This window comes from Apodemus sylvaticus, chromosome 4, assembly GCF_947179515.1.
Source record: "Apodemus sylvaticus chromosome 4, mApoSyl1.1, whole genome shotgun sequence".
In the NCBI taxonomy this organism is placed as follows: domain Eukaryota; kingdom Metazoa; phylum Chordata; class Mammalia; order Rodentia; family Muridae; genus Apodemus; species Apodemus sylvaticus.
The window spans coordinates 127,691,362-127,710,686 of record NC_067475.1 but is presented as its reverse complement, the minus strand read 5'-3'; the positions used below and the strand labels follow the sequence as shown (position 1 = coordinate 127,710,686).

At 44.3% G+C, this 19,325-nt stretch overlaps 1 protein-coding gene across 1 annotated transcript in view; it reads left to right on the top strand.

Annotated features, from left to right (window-relative positions):
* LOC127683382 (la-related protein 1B-like) overlaps positions 1-19,325 on the top strand; it is a 66,782-nt gene that overhangs the window by 35,790 nt on the left and 11,667 nt on the right. The window contains exon 2 of the mRNA XM_052180581.1: positions 12,037-12,143. Within this exon, the coding sequence (XP_052036541.1) occupies positions 12,037-12,143 (107 nt within the window). The remainder of the gene's footprint in view (positions 1-12,036; positions 12,144-19,325) is intronic.

Here is a 19,325-nt window from a genome sequence, read left to right as displayed (position 1 = left end):
TAAAGACAGTTGTGAGCTGCCATGTGGGTGCTGGGACTTGAACCACCTGGGTCCTGGGGAAGAGCAGCTAGTGCTCTTAAGGCCTGAGCCAGCTCTCCATCCCCCTCCCCCCTTTAGTTTTTATTTTTCTCTCATTATATTATATCCTGACTACAGTTTCTCCTCCCTCCCCTCCTCCCAGTCTCTCACCCCCACCTTTCCTCTTTCCCTAGATCCACCCCCCACCTCCCCTCAGACAAGAGGGGACATCAACCAAACACATGCTACAATAAAGACCAGGCACATGTTATCACATCAAGGCTGGACAAGACAACCCAGTAGGAGGAGAAAGGCCCCACAAGCAGGCAAAAGAGTCAGAGACAGCCCCAGCTCCCACTGTTAGGAGTCCCACAAGAACTGACAGTCATAACATATGCAGAGGACTGAGGCCAGACCCCTTCAGGCTCCCTGGTCTCTGCAATCCTTCCTGAACCCCAGTCAGCTGATTCTCTGGGCCATGCTCATAAGGTGTCTGTGACCCATCTGGTTCCTCCACAGAACTCCCAGAGCTCAGCTAATATTTGTCTGGCAATCTGCATCTCCTATCGCTTGCTGGATGAAGTCTTTCTGATCATGATTATGCTTGGCTCTGGTCTCAGAACACTCTGCAGGCATGACAGAAAGGTTGGAGGTTTTATGGCTGGGTTGGTGTCCCAATCCCTCCACTTGAGCCTTGCCTGGTTTTAGAAGATGACCAGTTCAGGTTCCCTAGCCCCCATTACTAGGAGTCTTAATTAGGGTTACTCTCTAATTAATTAGATTTCAAGGAGTTTTAATTGTATTAGGTTTCTACCTTGACCCTGAAATGTTCCCCAATTCCAGCTGTTTCTCCCAGTATTCCCATCCCCCACCCCCACCCCACTGATTCCTCCTGTTCTCAACTCCACCCACCCCAGCCCACCTGTGATATCTAACCCATTTCCTCTTGCCCGGGAGCTCCTCCCGGCTTCCTCTAGAGCCCTCCGTGTTGCTTCCCTGTGCCTGTGGGTTATAACATTGCTATCCTTTATAGCCGACAGCCACGTCTAAGTGAGTACCATGCCACATTTGTCTCTGGGGCTTGCATACCTTACTCAGTTTGACTTTTCTTGAAGATAATTTAAAAAGTGGCTGTCGTATCTCCACCTTTGGAGCGGGCACTGGGATTGCAGGCAAGTGTCACACCTGGATGACACTGACATGGGTGCCGGCTGGGCCCTCATGCATGTGCAGCAAGCTCTTTTGAACAGAGGCCACTGCGGCCGCAGTGGCGTTGTCTTATTAGTAGGTGTGCGTGCACGCTGTAAACACTAAGGCTCTCTAGTTGAGAAGTTTGTGCTATGTATAGAAGGAAAGCCTGCCGACAGGTCTGCACGCTGTGCTGTGCTGGCTAAGACGTTTCTGAAGTTTGTTTTGCATCATGGGGAATGGAGCGGAGTCCTCTCTCCTGAGCAGTGCCCTAGGTCCCGACCCAGGAGGCAGGGATCCTTTGCATCCCTGTTACTTCTTGATGGCATCCTTTTAGTTTTTCCTGAGTCATTGTGCTCTGTCCTATGGTCCCATTAGTTTCCGGTCTTGCTCCCTTCCCTCTGCCCCGCCGCCGGTGGTTTGCTCTGCTTCTCCGTGGCACGTGCTGCCCTTGGTTTGGGGCGGCAGAGTTTAACTCTGAGGGAACGCAGTGCTGCACATTTCCTTTTAAGAATGCTTTTCACAAATTTCAGATATGCTTTCATCGTCCTTCATTCAGTTCCTAATATTTTGTAATTAAAAATGTTTTTGACATATCAAGTATTTCAGGTTTTTTTTTTTAATTTCTTAGTTTGAGTGTTTTCATAAGACTTTTTATGAGGGAGAAGTTTAATGAATGAATGTAGACTTTGCTAGTGAAAGCATTTAATCTTGTTATTTTCTTCCCTATACTACATTAGCTGCAGTCCACAAATGTTGATACAGTGTATTAATGCTCATTTGTAATGATTTCTAGAATGTTTTAAGCTTTCATCTCTACTTAGGAATGTGTTATTTAATTTCCAAGCAATTGAAAGTTTTTCTATATTTGATGCCAGTTTTATTTTATATAGTTTAGTTTGATTTTAGTTAAGCTACTCCATGCTTCTATTGATTATTTTATGGTGTGTGATATACGTTTTTTATCCCTTTATTTCTTGAATCATTATATTTGAAGCAAAGTTGCTATATTGTATAGTTGGGTAATGTTTATTACATTAGTTGGTATATTCATTGATTGTTGTGAAGCAGGGTTTCTCTGTAGCCCTGGCTGTCCTGTAGACCAGGCTGGTTTCAAACTCAGAGATCAACTTGACTCTGCCTCCTGAGTGTTGGGGGCATACTTACTTTTTATTTTGAACTAGACCTATGTGTGTGTGTATTTAATGGTTTTGGTGGTTGCTCTAGGATTTGTGAAACATAACTTTTCATAGGCTATGGACAATTTTACTATTGCAATGAGATTGTTTAAAAAAATGTCTCCTTCATTTGTTCTGTTTCCCCACCATTACTCCCGTCTCCCTCCCTCCCTCCCTCCCTCCCTATCTGTCTTTCTCTGTCTCTGTCTGTCTGTCTCTCTTGTGTGTGTGTGTGTGTGTGTGTGTGTGTGAGAGAGAGAGAGAGAGAGAGAGAGAGAGAGAGAGAGAGAGAGAGAGAAATGTGTGCAGTCACATGGATGCCATGACACACCAGGGAGGTCAGTCAGAGGGAAACATTTGGGGAATTGGTTCTCTTCGCCTCCCTTTGAGACAGAGTACCTCCCTTGCTTCTGCCATCCTCTGTGCCACAGGTTAGCAGGTTAGTTGGTCTCTCACCTTCTAGACAGTTTTTTGGTCTCGCCATCTCAGGAGTGCTGATATCTGGGTTTTGGTTTTGGTTTTTTTCGTGGATTCAGGGGTTGAGCTTGGGTTGTTAGGTTTGAACAGCAAATACAGTCACACATTGAGCCATCTATCTCACTGTCTCCCTATTGTTTAAAGATTTATCTCTTTAAAAGAATCGTGTGTGTGTGTGTGTGTGTGTGTGTGTGTGTGTGTGTGTGTAGAGCCTGCTGGATGCAGAGAACATGAGATCTTTGGGAGCCACCCACATGGCCACCGAGAGTGGAACCTGGTGCTCCCAAAGCAGCCAGTGCCCTCAACTGCTGAGCCGCCTCTCAGCCCCCTCCTGTGTATTTCTTCACCCAATAGTCTTCCTTTTACTTCTTCATACAATTAATTGAACATCTCTTACTTTTCAACTATTAAAGATGTTTTAGAGAACCTAAACAGAGCATAGGACATTATGTCTGTCCACATATTTCTCTTGCTCTCTCTTCATTTCTGGTGGTCCAGTTTCCTTCTGGTATCCTTCCCTGTCTTTTCTTTTTTGTTTTTTTGGGTTTTTTTTTTGTTTTGTTGTTGTTGTTTTTAAAACTGTACCACATCCCACACCTCCCTACCCTCGACTCCACGTGGATGTTCCCCCCCCCCCCCACCTGACCTCTAAACTCCCTGGGACCTCCAGTCTCTTGAGGGTTAGGTGCGTCATCTCTGAATGAACACAGACCCTGCAGTCCTCTACTGTACATGTGTTGGGGGTCTTATATCTGTTGGTGTATGCTGCCTGTTTGATGGTCAAGTGTTTGAGAGATCTCGGAGGTCCAGATTAATTGAGACTGCTGGTCCTCCTACAGGGTCTCCCTTCTCCTCAGCTTCTTTCAGCCTTCCCTAATCCAACAACAGGGGTCAGCTGCTTCTGTCCATTGGTTGGGTGCAAATATCTGCATCTGACTCTGTCAGCTGCTTGTTGGGTCTTCCGGAGTGCAGTCATGCTAGGTCTCCTTTTGTGAGCATTCTGTAGCCGCAGTAATAGTGTCAGGCCTCGGGATCTCCCCTTGAGCTGGATCCCACTTTGGTTCTGTCACTGGACCTTCTTTTCCTCAGGCTCCTCTCCATTTCCATCCCTGTAATTCTTTCAGACAGGAACAATTATTGGTCAGTTGTGACTGTGGGATGGCCCCACTCTCCCTCATTTGAAGCCCTGTCTTCCTGCTGGAGGTGGGCTCTACAAGTTCCCTTTTCCTACTGACAGGCATTTCATCTAAGGTCCCTCCCTTTGAGTCCTGAGAGTCTCTCACCTCCCAGGTCTCTGGTGCATTCTGGAGAGTTCCCCCAACCTTCTATCTCCTGAAGTTGCCTGTTTCCCTTCTTTCTGTAGGCCCTCAGGGCTTCTTCAGTCCTATTCCCTCACCTAATACCAGATCAGGTTCCCTTCTTCCCTCCCCCCAGCTCTCCCTCCCCCCTCCACTTTTCCTCCCAGGTCCCTCCCTCTTTTCCTCCCTCCCCACTGTGATTGTTTTCTTCTCCCAAGTGAGACTGAGGCATCCTCACTTGGGCCTTTCAGCTTGTTGAACTTTTTGAGTTCTGTGGACTGTATCTTGGGTATTCTGAACCTTTCTTTCTTTCTTTCTTTCTTTCTTTCTTTCTTTCTTTCTTTCTTTCTTTCTTTCTTTCTTTCTTTCTTTCTCTCTCTCTCTCTCTCTCTCTTTTTCTCTCTTTCTCTCTCTCTTTCTCTTTCTCTCTTTCTCTCCTTCTTTTCTTTCTTTCTTTCTTTCTTTCTTTCTCTCTCTCTCTCTCTCTCTTTCTTTCTTTCTTTCTTTCTTTCTTTCTTTCTTTCTTTCTTTCTTTCTTTCTTTCTTTCTTTCTTTCTTTCTTTCTTTTGGCTAATATCCACTTATCAGTGAGAATATACCATGCATGTCCTTTTGGGTCTGAGTTACCTCACTCAGGATGATATTTTCTAGTTCCATCCATTTGCCTGCAAAACTCAGGATGAGAAACTCTCTTAGTGCATTCGGCAGTGTCTCAGTCCCTCCCTTCTCTGCGGACATGTCTATTCACTGCTATAGAATTCTGGGTTAGCAGTTCTTTCTTTTAGTGCGTTCAATCGCTCTGCCACTTCCTTCTACCTTCCATGGTTTTGGACACAGACATTCAATCACTTGTTCAGTGCAGACAATATTCTTTCTCTCTGGCTTTTCTAGAGAGAAGTCATCCGGATGGCTTCTTAGGAATTACTGAGGGCTCTGCGAGTGTTTTCTAATTGTTTTTCTCTGCAATTGGACAGTTTCCATTGATTTGCTTGGTTTAGAGGAGGGTTGTTTTTAATTGATTTTTATCACCCATTTAAAGATATTTAGGTAATAGGTAGATAATAGGTACCATAGTTTCCTTTTTTGTACTTCTTGTACCTTTACTAGGCTTTTTATTATTTTTTTTAGCCTGGCCTGGAACTTGCTATGTAGACCATTCTACAGACATCTGCCTATTTCTGCCTCCAAATGCTGGTCATTAAATATTTTTTACATAATTATATATCTTTAAATAAATTTTAGGAAGCGTCCGTTATTTTAAGTTGCAAAATTAAATTAAGCTAGGTGTGATAAGCATCCTGTCACCCAAGCACTCAGGATGCTAATGCAGTGTGGTCTCCAGTTTCAGGCTGGTGTGGGCTACATAACAATCCCGTCTCAAAAGGACAAGTGAAAATTTGATAGCTTTCTCTGTTCCTTTCTTTGCAGACCCCAGTTATGTATAAATCAGCCTGCTTTGAAAGAGCTGTTCCTTACTAAGGCCCTGCTCTGTGCTCCTCCACCCTCAGTTCTCTCTGCTTCAGGGTACCACTGGAGGTTTTAGTCTCAGCAGCTGTGGTTTTCTACCCTTCAAGTCCGGCCAGGTCCGCATGCTGTCTCTCTTTACTGTGCTCATGCTGCCTAGTACCTTACTGAATTAAGGGAGTAGAGTCATAACTTTTTATTTGTATTTTGTTTCTTTGAGATAGGGTCTGTCTCTCTGTGTAGCCCTGGCTGTCCTGAAACTTGATCTATAGACAAGGCTGGCCTCCAGCTCAGAGCTCTGCCTGCTTGGGATTAAAGGTATGCGCCACTACCACCCAGCATCGTTTTTTCTTTAACAAGCAAAGTCCAAGTCCAATGTTCCTCGCTGTTCTAGTTCAGCCTGTGGTCAGCATATTCTGACCCATGGACCCTGTGGGTCAGTCAGTTGGTCATACCTTCCATTATTAAGACTAAAGGCTGTTTTCATGACACAGAGGCAAAGCCTGAGTTGTTTCAACAGAGATCTTCTGACCAAAAAAGCTGAAAATATTTACACTCTGTTGTTTGCTGAACTTGGCTTTAGTGACATCTTTATTGATTTAAAAACAGACAAACACAAAACCTTTGAAGCTGTCTCTCATGAATGTGTTGTTGCTGTTAATACAAGGCAGGTCCTGTGGGTAGCAGCACCGTGGGAAGGGATGGCACTGGACTGTGCTTTGATTTGGCAAAGGTAAAATTTGGTAAAACTCAACTTGTAGAAACATAGACTCAGTGGTCCTTAAATTTAGCAAGCATCGGGTTATTCACTGGGAAACTTGCAAAAACAGGGCTCTCCATCGAGTTCCTGGTTCAATAAGTTACAGGTATATATGTATATATAAGGTATAGTAAGTTACAGGTATATATGTATATATAAGGTATAGTAAGTTATAGGTATATATGCATATATAAGGTATAGTAAGTTATAGGTAGAATCCCAGCATGCACAAGGCTAGCAAGCGTCCCTCAGGGGTGCTGTTAGGGTCACATTTTGCTAGCCACTATTTAACTTATGAGATATTAATTCTTTCATAAGCTCTTAGCAAAATCTGGATGAATTGTAGCTGGTTTGTAGTGTGGTATACTAAAGAGCAGATGGCCTGATTAGTTTTTACAGGTTTTTATTATTATTTTTTAAGTATAGTTTGCATATCATTAACATTTGCCCACTTTAAGGCTATCCTTTGCCTTCCAGTAGATGCTCTGGTTGCACATCCGCAGCCCTCCCGGGGTCAGTAGGGCCCCTATGCCGAGCGCTCCCTCTTACCGCTGCTAGGGATGTCAGCACTTGCCGTCAGCCATTGGCAGCAGGTAACTGTAATTTTAACATGAGAGCCTGCTCTGTCCAGCTGCTGGCAATGGCCGTCCCACCCAGTTCCCACGGCTAGCTTCGCCAAGCCCACTAACAACCGCCCAGTCAGTGCTCTTTCTCAGGCCCACCTGAGTCGCCGCAGATGGGAAACACCAGGAAGCCTTTATAATTTAAAACCAGCTAGATGCTCAATGGCTGGGCGAAGAATATCGAATATCTTGCCCCATCCTCCCATAGGTGGCTGCAGAGGCTACAGACTATTGGTCCCAGAAAGTTACATGTCTGCTACGTCCTAGCCCCTCCACAGTCTCATCAGAATCCCTCTCCCTCTCTTTCCTCCGCTTCCTCCTGGGACCCGGAAATCCCACCTTATCCTTCACCCAGTGATTGACTTCTGCCGTCTTTGTTCACATGGAATCACCTGAGTGCATGAACCACTCCTTGTCGGGGCAGCCCGTCTTGAGGAAGCAGGATTAATATCAAAATACAAACAGCACCCGGGCAGCACACACTGGCTACACACTTGCTTCTCCGGGGCTTCGCAGTTCCCAGGAAACATCTTGGTGGATCATACTATAGGTGGCTATGGGGCAGCCTTCATACAAGAGCCAATCTTACAACTGAGGACCATTATACAGACCAGCGTTTTCCTCCTTTTTATCACTGCCTATGATAAAAAGGATTAAAATGTATGTATAAACATTTTGTTTGATTGATAGTGGATATTTGGATTGTTTCCAGTTTCGTCTATTCTAAACAATACTATTATGATCATGTATATGACAAGACCTATAGTTTTGATTAACAGTAATTAATGTTAATCTATTTCAGGCTAGTAGCTTATATATACATATTTTAAGTGATTAATTTTGTCTGTATGTGTGTTTGATTTGTTTGTATGTGTATGGCACCACATGTGTGCTTGCTGCTTATGAAAGCCAAAATGAAGTGTCAGATCTTTTAGGACTGGAGTTATAGATAATTTTGAACTGCCATGTGGGTGCTGGGAATTGAACCTGGGTCTTCTGGAAGAGTAGCCAGTGCTCTTAAACACTGAGCCATCTCCCTGGTCCCTATTATGCATATTTTAATAATATTTTAATGCCTGCTATAAATATTTTATTTGGATTGAACTATTCTTAATAATTTTATGTCAATGTATTATAAAGAATAGGCTATACAAATTTTAAAAATGTTTAAGTTAAAAAAATCTAGATCATTGTCTTCATAAAATTGCTATATCCTTATTGGTATATTAAATTAACATTAACGCTTGAATCAAGTTAAAACATGAAATAAAAAAAATCTTTTCTTTGTGGGGCAGTTGAGATAACTTTTTGTGTAAAAGTGCTTGCTAGCAAGCCTCATGACCTGAGTTCCAGCCCATGTGATGGAAGGAGAGGGCGGAGCCCCAGCTGCCCTCTGCAGTCCACACCTGCCCATTCCCCACACCCTTACGCATCAGCGAGCAGAAGCAATGAAAAGGCTTTGCCATGTGATTTTGAGACAGATACAGATAAAGCCTTGGAGGCTGCACGGAGGCTGCCATGTGCCAGGTCACCTATTTCGTAGCTTTGGCGTTCATTCCGTATTCGTTCCGCCTCCACGACCACTTGTTTCTCGCTCTTCAGACTCAGTCTCGCAGTTGCATCATCTTTCTGGAAAGACTTCTTCACAGGATGCCGATGGCTGAGGGACACAGGCTTTGCTTGGCCTTTACAGTAGCGCTTCATGGGAATATCCTCACCCTCCGCTTTGGTCACGTGTTAATAGTAACCCAGTTCCTTTGCATCTCTTACACAGAATTATTCGGTTCAAAATATCTTTAAGTCCAGCACTGGGAAGGCGGAGGCAGGCGAATTTCTATTGAACTCAAAGGCCAACCTGTTCTACATAGGGAGTTCCAGGCCAGCCAGAGCTACATAGTGAGACTCTGTCTCACAAAATAAAGGGTGGGGGGGGGGGGAGATCTCTATTGACTCTTTGTTCAGTATGAAACTAAATTTTTGTAGGACAGACCCTTGTTTCTTGTGATTCAGTTTATAAAAATTCAAAACAACCTTTGGAAGTAACTTTTCATTGTGGACTCGTGAATTCATATCTCATCTGCTTCCTGGTAGCCTGCTTCAGCCACTGTTCTTAGGTGTCATGGTGCTGCTAATTGGTGGGATTTCTAAACTTTCCCCCTGTCCTTTGACAAATGTTCTTACTTCCTACTTACATATGTTTCTCATAATTTCATGTTATTGGGTTCTAGGCTCAGGCTTTCTGAGGCTTACATTATTTAATACTTCAACATTATTTCCTTGGCCAAATGCCCCTGATGAGTGCGAATCAAAATCAGAGATCACTGTTGATCCTAGGTGTTTGGAATTTCCTTCACCTTAGTGCTCAATATGACATTTTCCCAATTTCTGTTCATTCTTATTTTCAAGATTCTGTGATATTTTGGTAGAAGTCAAATAGCATGAACACACTTGAATTAAGTTTGACATTCCTTCTGAGAGCCACTGTAGCAGACACCAGTGTCCTGTGAGACTGCGGCTGCTGTTTTCAGGGACCTAATGAGATGACAAATAAGAGTAAACATTAATAGGCTAATGAAACCGACTCATCTTTCTAGTGCTGAGACAAAATATCTGGGAAACTTATAAGAAGGAGAAGTTTAAGCTTAGACTTTTAAGAATCCCTTCCATGGCCACTCAGCGCTTTTGCCTTTGGACTTGTGGTAGGAGCTTGTGTGGAAAGGGGAGGGACAGAGGCATGCCCCTGTGTGGCCTGACTTTCCACTAGGCTGTTCCGTCGTAGCTTCCACCATTTCCAGCAGTGCCAATCTGAGTACCAGGCTAGTCGCACATGGGCTTCCGGGAGGTATTCCACATCCAAGCTCCGGCTGAAGCAACACATGGATAACACCCAGAGGACTCAAAACCATTGAGTCTTCTGGCAGGAGGTGCTCAGGTGTTTCCTGTGCCCCGGGATCTGTGCCTGGCATTGAAAGACCCAGGGCCAACTGTGGCACACAAGATGAAGGCCAGGATTTCAGAGAGAAGGGAAAGCTCGCCTGAAGAGCTGCACAGCAGGGAAGCAGGACAGCTGCCCGGAAACTAGAAATAATGGAGAAAGGCAATAGATGGGCAGGAGAGCACAGATGGGCTTTTGCTCCACAGGGCTCTGAGTGGAAGCCGGCTCATGGCCTGGCTCTTCAGAATAACCGGAGAATGGGAGAGAGGTCGTAGGAGGGACAGTGGCATGCGTGGAAGTCTGGTGTCGGCTTGAGAGATTTGCACCTGTGCGAGTCTGTGCAGATAGCGAGCACTTGATAATATTTATGGACTGAAAGAAGAAACTTTCATGACTCACAAGGGACACAGAAATAGAGCCTGCATGCACACCCTGCCGCTTGCTCCGTCTTCTGGCTCCCTTGTCTTGCTGTGAGATTTTCATGAACAGATCAACAGGGCGAACAGCAGAGTAGAAGTCAGGGGTAAGCTCACAGAAGAGTAGGTGCATGCCCACATGCCCCAGGTCGCTGTGACTACCCAGGAAATACAAGCAGCATTCAGATTCTATAGTGGGAAAGTTCTCAAGTCTGAAGAAAAAGCGGTTTTGACTTGGATGTGAAATCAGCAGAAGTCTGATGTGTTGGTCGCCGCTGGGAGTGTCAGCTGGAGGCCACTGTAGAATAGTGAGGACCGTCTTGAGAAGTCAGAAGATCTGCTTTGATGGCATTTCCACTCATAAAATCCCTGACGAAAGGTCTACCAGTACAAGAGACACGTTCACCAACAGTGTTACAAGTCTTGCTGATTCAGCCAAAACATTGGAAATGCCATGTCTATCAGTAGGAGAATCAGTAGATTTGACACATTTATATAGCAGCATATTCTTCATTACTAAAACACAAGATTGACAAATGAATAAAGTACAAACAGTGAAGAGCATGATAGAGAAAGTATGATTTCATATATATAGCCAATTAGGAAAAAATATTGTATACATGTAGTAACAGATTAAAAACACTGCTTAGAGCTTGGTCTTCTCTGAGGAGGAAGGAAATGGAAACAAATGATAACAGGGATATAAGCTTCCCCTCGAAAGCTGTATTATGTACTGTGTGTGTGTGTGTGTGTGTGTGTGTGTGTACAACTTGCTGTAGTCTGTTCTCTCCTGCAGCAGACCTCAGGTTGTCAGCCTTGGCAGAAGTTACATTTACCTGCTGAGCCATCTTACCCACTCACTATAGAACACAAAAGAATGCTGTAACCCTAGCTAACACTACCAAGTGGGTTTTTTTTTTTTTAATTCTTTTCAAGATATTTGAAATATTTGACTAAAAAACTCTTGGGCCTAGAGTTTTTCAGATTTGTCTTCACTTTCAAAGTAAAATAACTTCCTAGCATCTAAATAATTTAAGGAGCCACTTTGCAGATGAGGTTAATAAGTGAGAGTAGAAGCTGTTTGATCTTTCAGAAATGACTTCAGCAACAGCGGCTCGCGCAATGCCCTCTGCAGTGCCCGCCTCTCGCAGGATTCATCCCACAGCACATCAAATACCCCGGCTGCAAGACACTAACAAAGCACCAAGATTTTGTACTGTTGTCAAAGAGCCGAGAACCACCAACATGAATGTACGAACACTCAGGAATATGAGGCTTGAGTTGTATGACGCCTAACAGTGCAAGAGGTGGCTTTTCGACACGCGCATCTTTAAACTGTAACCATTCACTTTACAATGGTATTTACCACACGGTTGTGATGTCTTTAGGCTGAGCTGTGCCCCTTTTCATGGAGTCATGTGATTAAAGACAATCAGGATGTAGTGGGCTCTTCTGTGTTGACTTCGTGTAGCCGTGTACTCAGACTGCATCCGAGTCCTTCATGCTCAGCTCTGTACCTTGTGGGAGAGATGTTTGGGTTTTGTGACTTCATGTGATTTCACAATGTCCCATCTGCAGTGTGAAAATGTGTGAGTGGGTTTGCAGTCAGAGGGTTTTAATTCACTTGTGAAGTTCATACTACCAAAAGAAATTGCAATGTTTGCCTTCTTTTTTTTTAGAGTCCACGAAAGAGGAAGACGAGTCACGCCACAAACCCCCCTCTAGAGTATCACGTTGGGTGGGTGATGGAGTCGAGGGACAAGGGGCCAAGACCACCCTCTGTCAGGTACCTGGTTGTCAGCACTGTCTCTCACACCCATTTCAAGTTTTCTGAAGAGTACTAAGTTGCTATTGGAAGCATTTGGAAATTAATATATTAGAAAATTACACGAGAGTGAGCAACCATGGGGCAGGAAAGGAGCGCAGGTCCACACGGAGCATGCGCAGGAGCAGGAAAGGAGCGCAGGTCCACACGGAGCATGCGCAGGAGAGACCTCAGGATGGTTCTTCAAGGGGTGCGCAGAGCGAGGCTTCAGTGGGATGTGTTTCCACTTCAGATCTTTCTCATAAAGGGGAAGTGTCAGATTTGTAAATGGCATGAGTCCTGGAAATCTCCCTCAGTAAGAACCTAGATTCTTCACGGCATATAGTAGGTTCCTCGGAGGTATTGTTAAGAGAATTTTTGTCTTAAATGGTTTTCTCAAAGTATATTAAAAATTTAGGAACAGAATATTTTGAATTTTGTTTTCCTCTCAGGAAGAAACCATTTAGATAACCTATTAGCAGGATGTGTTTTTTTTTTCTTTTAGCTTTAACTGTAAAAGAATTATTTATCTCAAAAGTAGGTGAAAATATAAACCATTACAGTGCTGTGTAATTAAAACCTATTTCATGGGCCCCTGAGATGACTCACTGGGTAAAGGCCCCTGCTAACAACCTGAGTTTAACCCCCAGAACTCACACAGTGAAGGACAACCAACATCTCCTAATCTGTTCTCCAGGTGTGCCTGCACACACGATAAAGAGTTAAAAAAAAATTAAGTAAAAACTATTTCATGTTGGTAGTAGATATTTTCAGAATCGCTGCCTGATCATTTTTTCTGTTTTACATTTTATTCTGCCGAGGCATTTTGCAGGCCCTAGGGAAGATTAATTTTATGAAAACAAGTGCTGGGGTTTCACCTTAAACTCGCAATCTTGAAACATATTTTTCTCAGTCCCTACTTAGAGTACGCTGCACTCATTGGGCACAGGGTCCTTAACAGATAAAATGCGTGCTGTTCAACCCACGGCTTTGAAGGGGTTTTGTTCTGCGAGCAGGTTGTTCCTGTGTTTTGGTGTCTATCTGTTGCTTTGTTACAGCATCTTTACAGACCAGTATCTCTGGCTTTTCGAGACAGGGTTTCACTGTGTAGCCCTGGACTGTGTAGCCCTAGAACTCATGTTGTAGACCAGGCTGGCCTCCTCTTTTTAGCTGCCTTATCATATACTACTGTAGCTGTTGCCGTTTGGGTTTTCTTTTGTTTATTTGGGGTGTTCTGCCTTATTTTTGAAATCCCTTTGTGCACTCACACTGACCTCCAGCTTGTCTTACCACACCAGGACTATGGGGTTTTCTCACCGCGTATTCAGACTGTCCTCACACCTCTGCCTCCTTGTATGAGATTCCAGTTACAAGCCACTAACCCTGGCTTAGCCATATTCTCCAAGGCATTTAGAGTCACACACATACGCAGACATACATCTGTACGCACGTAGTATTTACCCTGTTATGTTTCTTTGATAGTTCTGGTTTATTATATTCGGTAAGGAAAGTTTCCCACTGTCTTCAGTATCTTTTTTTTTTTTTTTTTTTTTTTTTTTTTTTTTTTTTTGCTATTTCAAGCTTTTAATATAAAATATTTAAGCCTTTTCAAGACATTTTTCTTTCTCAAATGAGATACAATGTGTTATAGATATTTGATTCGTATTTTCTTTTTTTATAATAAAATTAAAGATTTACATGGAAAATATTTCAGATAAACCAGTTAAAATTGACAATTTTCATGGAAAATTAAGGCATAAAGTGGTAGACATGTAGAACATTGCTAAATTAATTGAAATATGGGATAGAAACATTTTATGATAGAATTGAAGATTTATGTGGAAAGTATTTCTGGTAAAATTGTAGAAAAATACAGAAAAACATGTTAGAATTGAAGATTATTATGGAAAATTTTATATAGATATACTATTGGTAGGCATAAAAGTATTCCTAAGTTGATTAAAAGTGGAATTATACACATTTTCTGATAAACTTGAAGATTTACATAGAAAATATTTCTGATAAAATTGAAGAAATATATAGAAAAAATGTTAAAATTAAACATTATCATAGAAATTATATAGATAAAATGATAGGCATAAAGATAATTCTAAGTTGATTGAAGGTGGAATTATAAACATTTTCAGATAACATTGAAGATTGACATGGAAAATACTTCTGGTAAAATTCACGAAATATATAGACAAACATGTTAAAATTGACTTTCATGGAAAATTTTACATAAAAAATGGTTGATGTAAAAACTCTTTCTAAATTAATTGAAGGTGAAATTAGAAACATTTGTGATAAAATCCAAGATTTACATTGAAAACATTTCTGATAAAATAGAGGAAGTATATAGAAAGACATATTAAAATTGAAGATTATCATGAAAAATAGTGCTGATAAAATGGTAGACATAAAATAAATTACTAAATTAATTAAAAGGGAAATTACAAACATTTTCTGATAAAACTGAAGATTTACATGAGAAATATTTCATTAGTCTATTTCTTTTTATTGGGAAGTTGAGTCCATTGTTGTTAAGAGATATTAAGGAATAGTGATTGTTGTGTCCTGTTATTTTTGATGTTATTTTTATGTTTGTGTGGGTATCTTCTTTTGTGTTTGTTGGAAGATTACTTTCTTGCTTTTTCTAGGGTGTAGTTTCCCTCCTTGTGTTGGCATTTTCCATCTATTATCCTTTGTAGGGCTGGATTTGTGGACGGATATTGTGTAAATTTGGTTTTATCATGGAATAACTTGGTTTCTCCATCTATGATGATAGAGAGTTTTGCTGGGTATAGCAGCCTGGGCTGGCATTTGTGTTCTCTTAGGGTCTGTATGAGGTCTGCCCAGGATCTTCTAGCTTTCATCATCTCTGGTGAGAAGTCTGGTGTGATTCTGATAGGTCTGCCTTTAGTATTTTTTTAATCTGTTGTTTGTTTATGTGTGTGTGAGAGTGAGTTTCTGTGTACCATGTATGATCAGGAGCCCTTGTAGAACAAGAGATGGCTTGGCTCCCCTGGAACAGGTGGCTGTGCGCCATCATGTGGGAACTAGGCTCTGAACCTAGGACCTCTGCAAGAGCAGCCAATGATCTCAACCTCTGAGCCACCTCCCCAGCCCCTCCTCACCTCTTACTGCTTTTATTTCAGATTCACAATACACATGTCATAGCATTTAATAATGTCTCAGCGCGCTTGGATCTCTGGTGTTTAACTTTCCTATTCTTCTCTCCTTATAGTCACTGGACACTTTTTACCTATATTTACACATACTATTCTCTCCTCAGCAAGTTCTCTGTTTACATGTGGTACTCACCTTTCCATTAGAAGGAGGAGAAATAGGAGGAAGGGGAATAGGTAGTGGTGGTGGTGGATGTAAGAAACTGTCGTACTATGTAGCCCAGGCTGGCCTCGAACTCAGATCACCTTATTCCTGTCTCCCCAAGTGTCAGGATTAAAGGTGTGTGCTCCCTTCTGACGACATGTCTGAGATGGACCTGGGCTCTGAGTCTGTGATGGACCTGTGCTGTGGGCTGTGATGGACCTGTGCTGTGGTCTGAGATGGACCTGTGCTGTGGGCTGTGATGGACCTGTGCTGTGGGTCTGAGATGGACCTGTGCTGTGGGCTGTGATGGACCTGTGCTGTGGGCTGTGATGGACCTGTGCTGTGGGCTGTGATGGACCTGTGCTGTGGGCTGTGATGGACCTGTGCTGTGGGCTGTGATGGACCTGTGCTGTGGTCTGAGATGGACCTGTGCTGTGAGTCTGAGATGGACCTGTGCTGTGGTCTGAGATGGACCTGTGCTGTGGGCTGTGATGGACCTGGGCTGTGGTCTGAGATGGACCTGGGCTGTGGTCTGAGATGGACCTGTGCTGTGGTCTGAGATGGACCTGTGCTGTGGTCTGAGATGGACCTGAGCTGTGGTCTGAGATGGACCTGTGCTGTGGGCTGTGATGGACCTGTGCTGTGGTCTGAGATGGACCTGTGCTGTGGGCTGTGATGGACCTGTGCTGTGGTCTGAGATGGACCTGTGCTGTGGTCTGAGATGGTCCTGTGCTGTGGTCTGAGATGGACCTGGGCTGTGGGTCTGAGATGGACCTGTGCTGTGGTCTGAGATGGACCTGAGCTGTGGTCTGAGATGGACCTGGGCTGTGGGTCTGAGATGGACTTGTGCTGTGGTCTGAGATGGACCTGTGCTGTGGTCTGAGATGGACCTGGGCTGTGGTCTGAGATGGACCTGTACTGTGGTCTGAGATGGACCTGTACTGTGGTCTGTGATGGACCTGTGCTGTGGGCTGTGATGGACCTGTGCTGTGGGCTGTGATGGACCTGTGCTGTGGTCTGAGATGGACCTGTGCTGTGGTCTGAGATGGACCTGTGCTGTGGTCTGAGATGGACCTGTGCTGTGGGCTGTGATGGACCTGTGCTGTGGTCTGAGATGGACCTGTACTGTGGTCTGAGATGGACCTGGGCTGTGGTCTGAGATGGACCTGTGCTGTGGGCTGTGATGGACCTGTGCTGTGGTCTGAGATGGACCTGTGCTGTGGGCTGTGATGGACCTGTGCTGTGGTCTGAGATGGACCTGTGCTGTGGGCTGTGATGGACCTGTGCTGTGGTCTGAGATGGACCTGTACTGTGGGCTGTGATGGACCTGTGCTGTGGGCTGTGATGGACCTGTGCTGTGGACTGTGATGGACCTGTGCTGTGGTCTGAGATGGACCTGTGCTGTGGTCTGAGATGGACCTGTGCTGTGGGCTGTGATGGACCTGTGCTGTGGGCTGTGATGGACCTGTGCTGTGGTCTGAGATGGACCTGTACTGTGGTCTGAGATGGACCTGTGCTGTGGTCTGAGATGGACCTGGGCTGTGGTCTGAGATGGACCTGGGCTGTGGGCTGTGATGGACCTGGGCTGTGGTCTGAGATGGACCTGTGCTGTGGTCTGAGATGGACCTGGGCTGTGGTCTGAGATGGACCTGTGCTGTGGTCTGAGATGGACCTGGGCTGTGGGCTGTGATGGACCTGGGCTGTGGTCTGAGATGGACCTGTGCTGTGGTCTGAGATGGACCTGTGCTGTGGTCTGAGATGGACCTGTACTGTGGGCTGTGATGGACCTGTGCTGTGGGCTGTGATGGACCTGTGCTGTGGTCTGAGATGGACCTGTGCTGTGGTCTGAGATGGACCTGTGCTGTGGTCTGAGATGGACCTGTGCTGTGGGCTGTGATGGACCTGTGCTGTGGTCTGAGATGGACCTGTACTGTGGTCTGAGATGGACCTGGGCTGTGGTCTGAGATGGACCTGTGCTGTGGGCTGTGATGGACCTGTGCTGTGGTCTGAGATGGACCTGTGCTGTGGGCTGTGATGGACCTGTGCTGTGGTCTGAGATGGACCTGTGCTGTGGGCTGTGATGGACCTGTGCTGTGGGCTATGATGGACCTGTGCTGTGGTCTGAGATGGACCTGGGCTGTGGTCTGAGATGGACCTGTGCTGTGGTCTGAGATGGACCTGTGCTGTGGGCTGTGATGGACCTGTGCTGTGGTCTGAGATGGACCTGTGCTGTGGTCTGAGATGGACCTGTGCTGTGGTCTGAGATGGACCTGGGCTGTGGTCTGAGATGGACCTGGGCTGTGGTCTGAGATGGACCTGGGCTGTGGGCTGTGATGGACCTGGGCTGTGGTCTGAGATGGACCTGGGCTGTGGTCTGAGATGGACCTGGGCTGTGGTCTGAGATGGACCTGTGCTGTGGGCTGTGATGGACCTGGGCTGTGGTCTGAGATGGACCTGGGCTGTGGGCAGAGGCAGCAAGCACATCGTGACAGAGCAAAGCCATTTTCCCCATGGCCAGGAAGCAGAAGAACAAAGAGAAGGCCAGGGTCCCTTAATTCCCTGCACAGGCTTATGACCTAAAGCTCTCCACTTAATCTACCTCGTAAAGGTCCCATGACTCCCAAAGGTAGTGACTAAGCCTTCAGAAACACCCAATAGCCAAACTAGAGCAACACTGTCAACTGAATTAAAAAGAAGTGAAATTTCAACCAAGCTATAATAAGAGATTGAATTGCTAATCAGAATATTCCCAATAAAAGTCTTGGACCAAATAGCTACATCAGTGAATTCTACCATGCATTTAAAGAAAATAAAATTACAACTAGCTCTCTCTCTCTCTCTCTCTCTCTCTCTCTCTCTCTCTCTCTCCTCTCTCCACAAAAGTAATTTTTAAAAAAATTCTAGAAAATAAAATTCAGTAGCATATAAATAGAAGTATTGAGTATGGCCAAGAGAGTGGCATCCCAGTAACATAAAATAAATCTATATAATCCATGTTATTAATAGAACTAAAGAACAAAGAAGTATACTTGGCCATTTCAGTTGAGGTGGCCTTTCATGATTAAGAACTCAGAGAACTCGGAGTAAAATGAAGTATCCTTAGTGTGAGGAAAGGTGTTTTTGAAAGATAGAGATCAGAACATCGTACTCAGTGGTGAGTCATGCCGAGTTTCTCACCACGGAAAGGAAGGAAGTGTGTGTTCCCTGCTGATCCTTAACACTGTACCACAGGGGCTAGCCAGAGGCAGAGGAGAAGACAAAGAAATGAAAGACATCGAATTGGAAAGGGAGATGCACAACTGCTATGGATAGTGCAAGTCTCAGGAATCCACAGAAAAATGTTTAGGTTCATTTTTGAAAAATACTGTCTTTTAAAAAAAAAAGTTCATAGTTTCTCAAAATAGCCCCAATGAGCAATATAGAAAGGAAATTTACAAAGCATTAGTATTTACATTAACATCCAAAAATTAAGTATTCAAGAATAAATCTAGCCAAGGATGTGAAAAACTTGTATATTCAAAACTGCAAACCATGAAGCCTATGAGATGACTCTGAACAGCCAGGTGAGGTGGCGCACACCTTTAATCCAGCTCTCAGGGCGCAGAGGCAGGCGGATCCCTGGGTTCGAGGCCAGCTGTCTCTACAGAGTGAGTTCCAGGACAGCCAAGGCTACACAGAGAAACCCAAAACAAAAATCAAATTGGGGTTAGAATGGGAGAAGAAAGATGCTTCTGTGCTTAAAGCACGTATTACACAAGCCTCAGACAGACAGAGAAATCTGAGTCTGTGGAACTTTACAAATGCTTGAGAACGCCCCTGCATCCACTATAC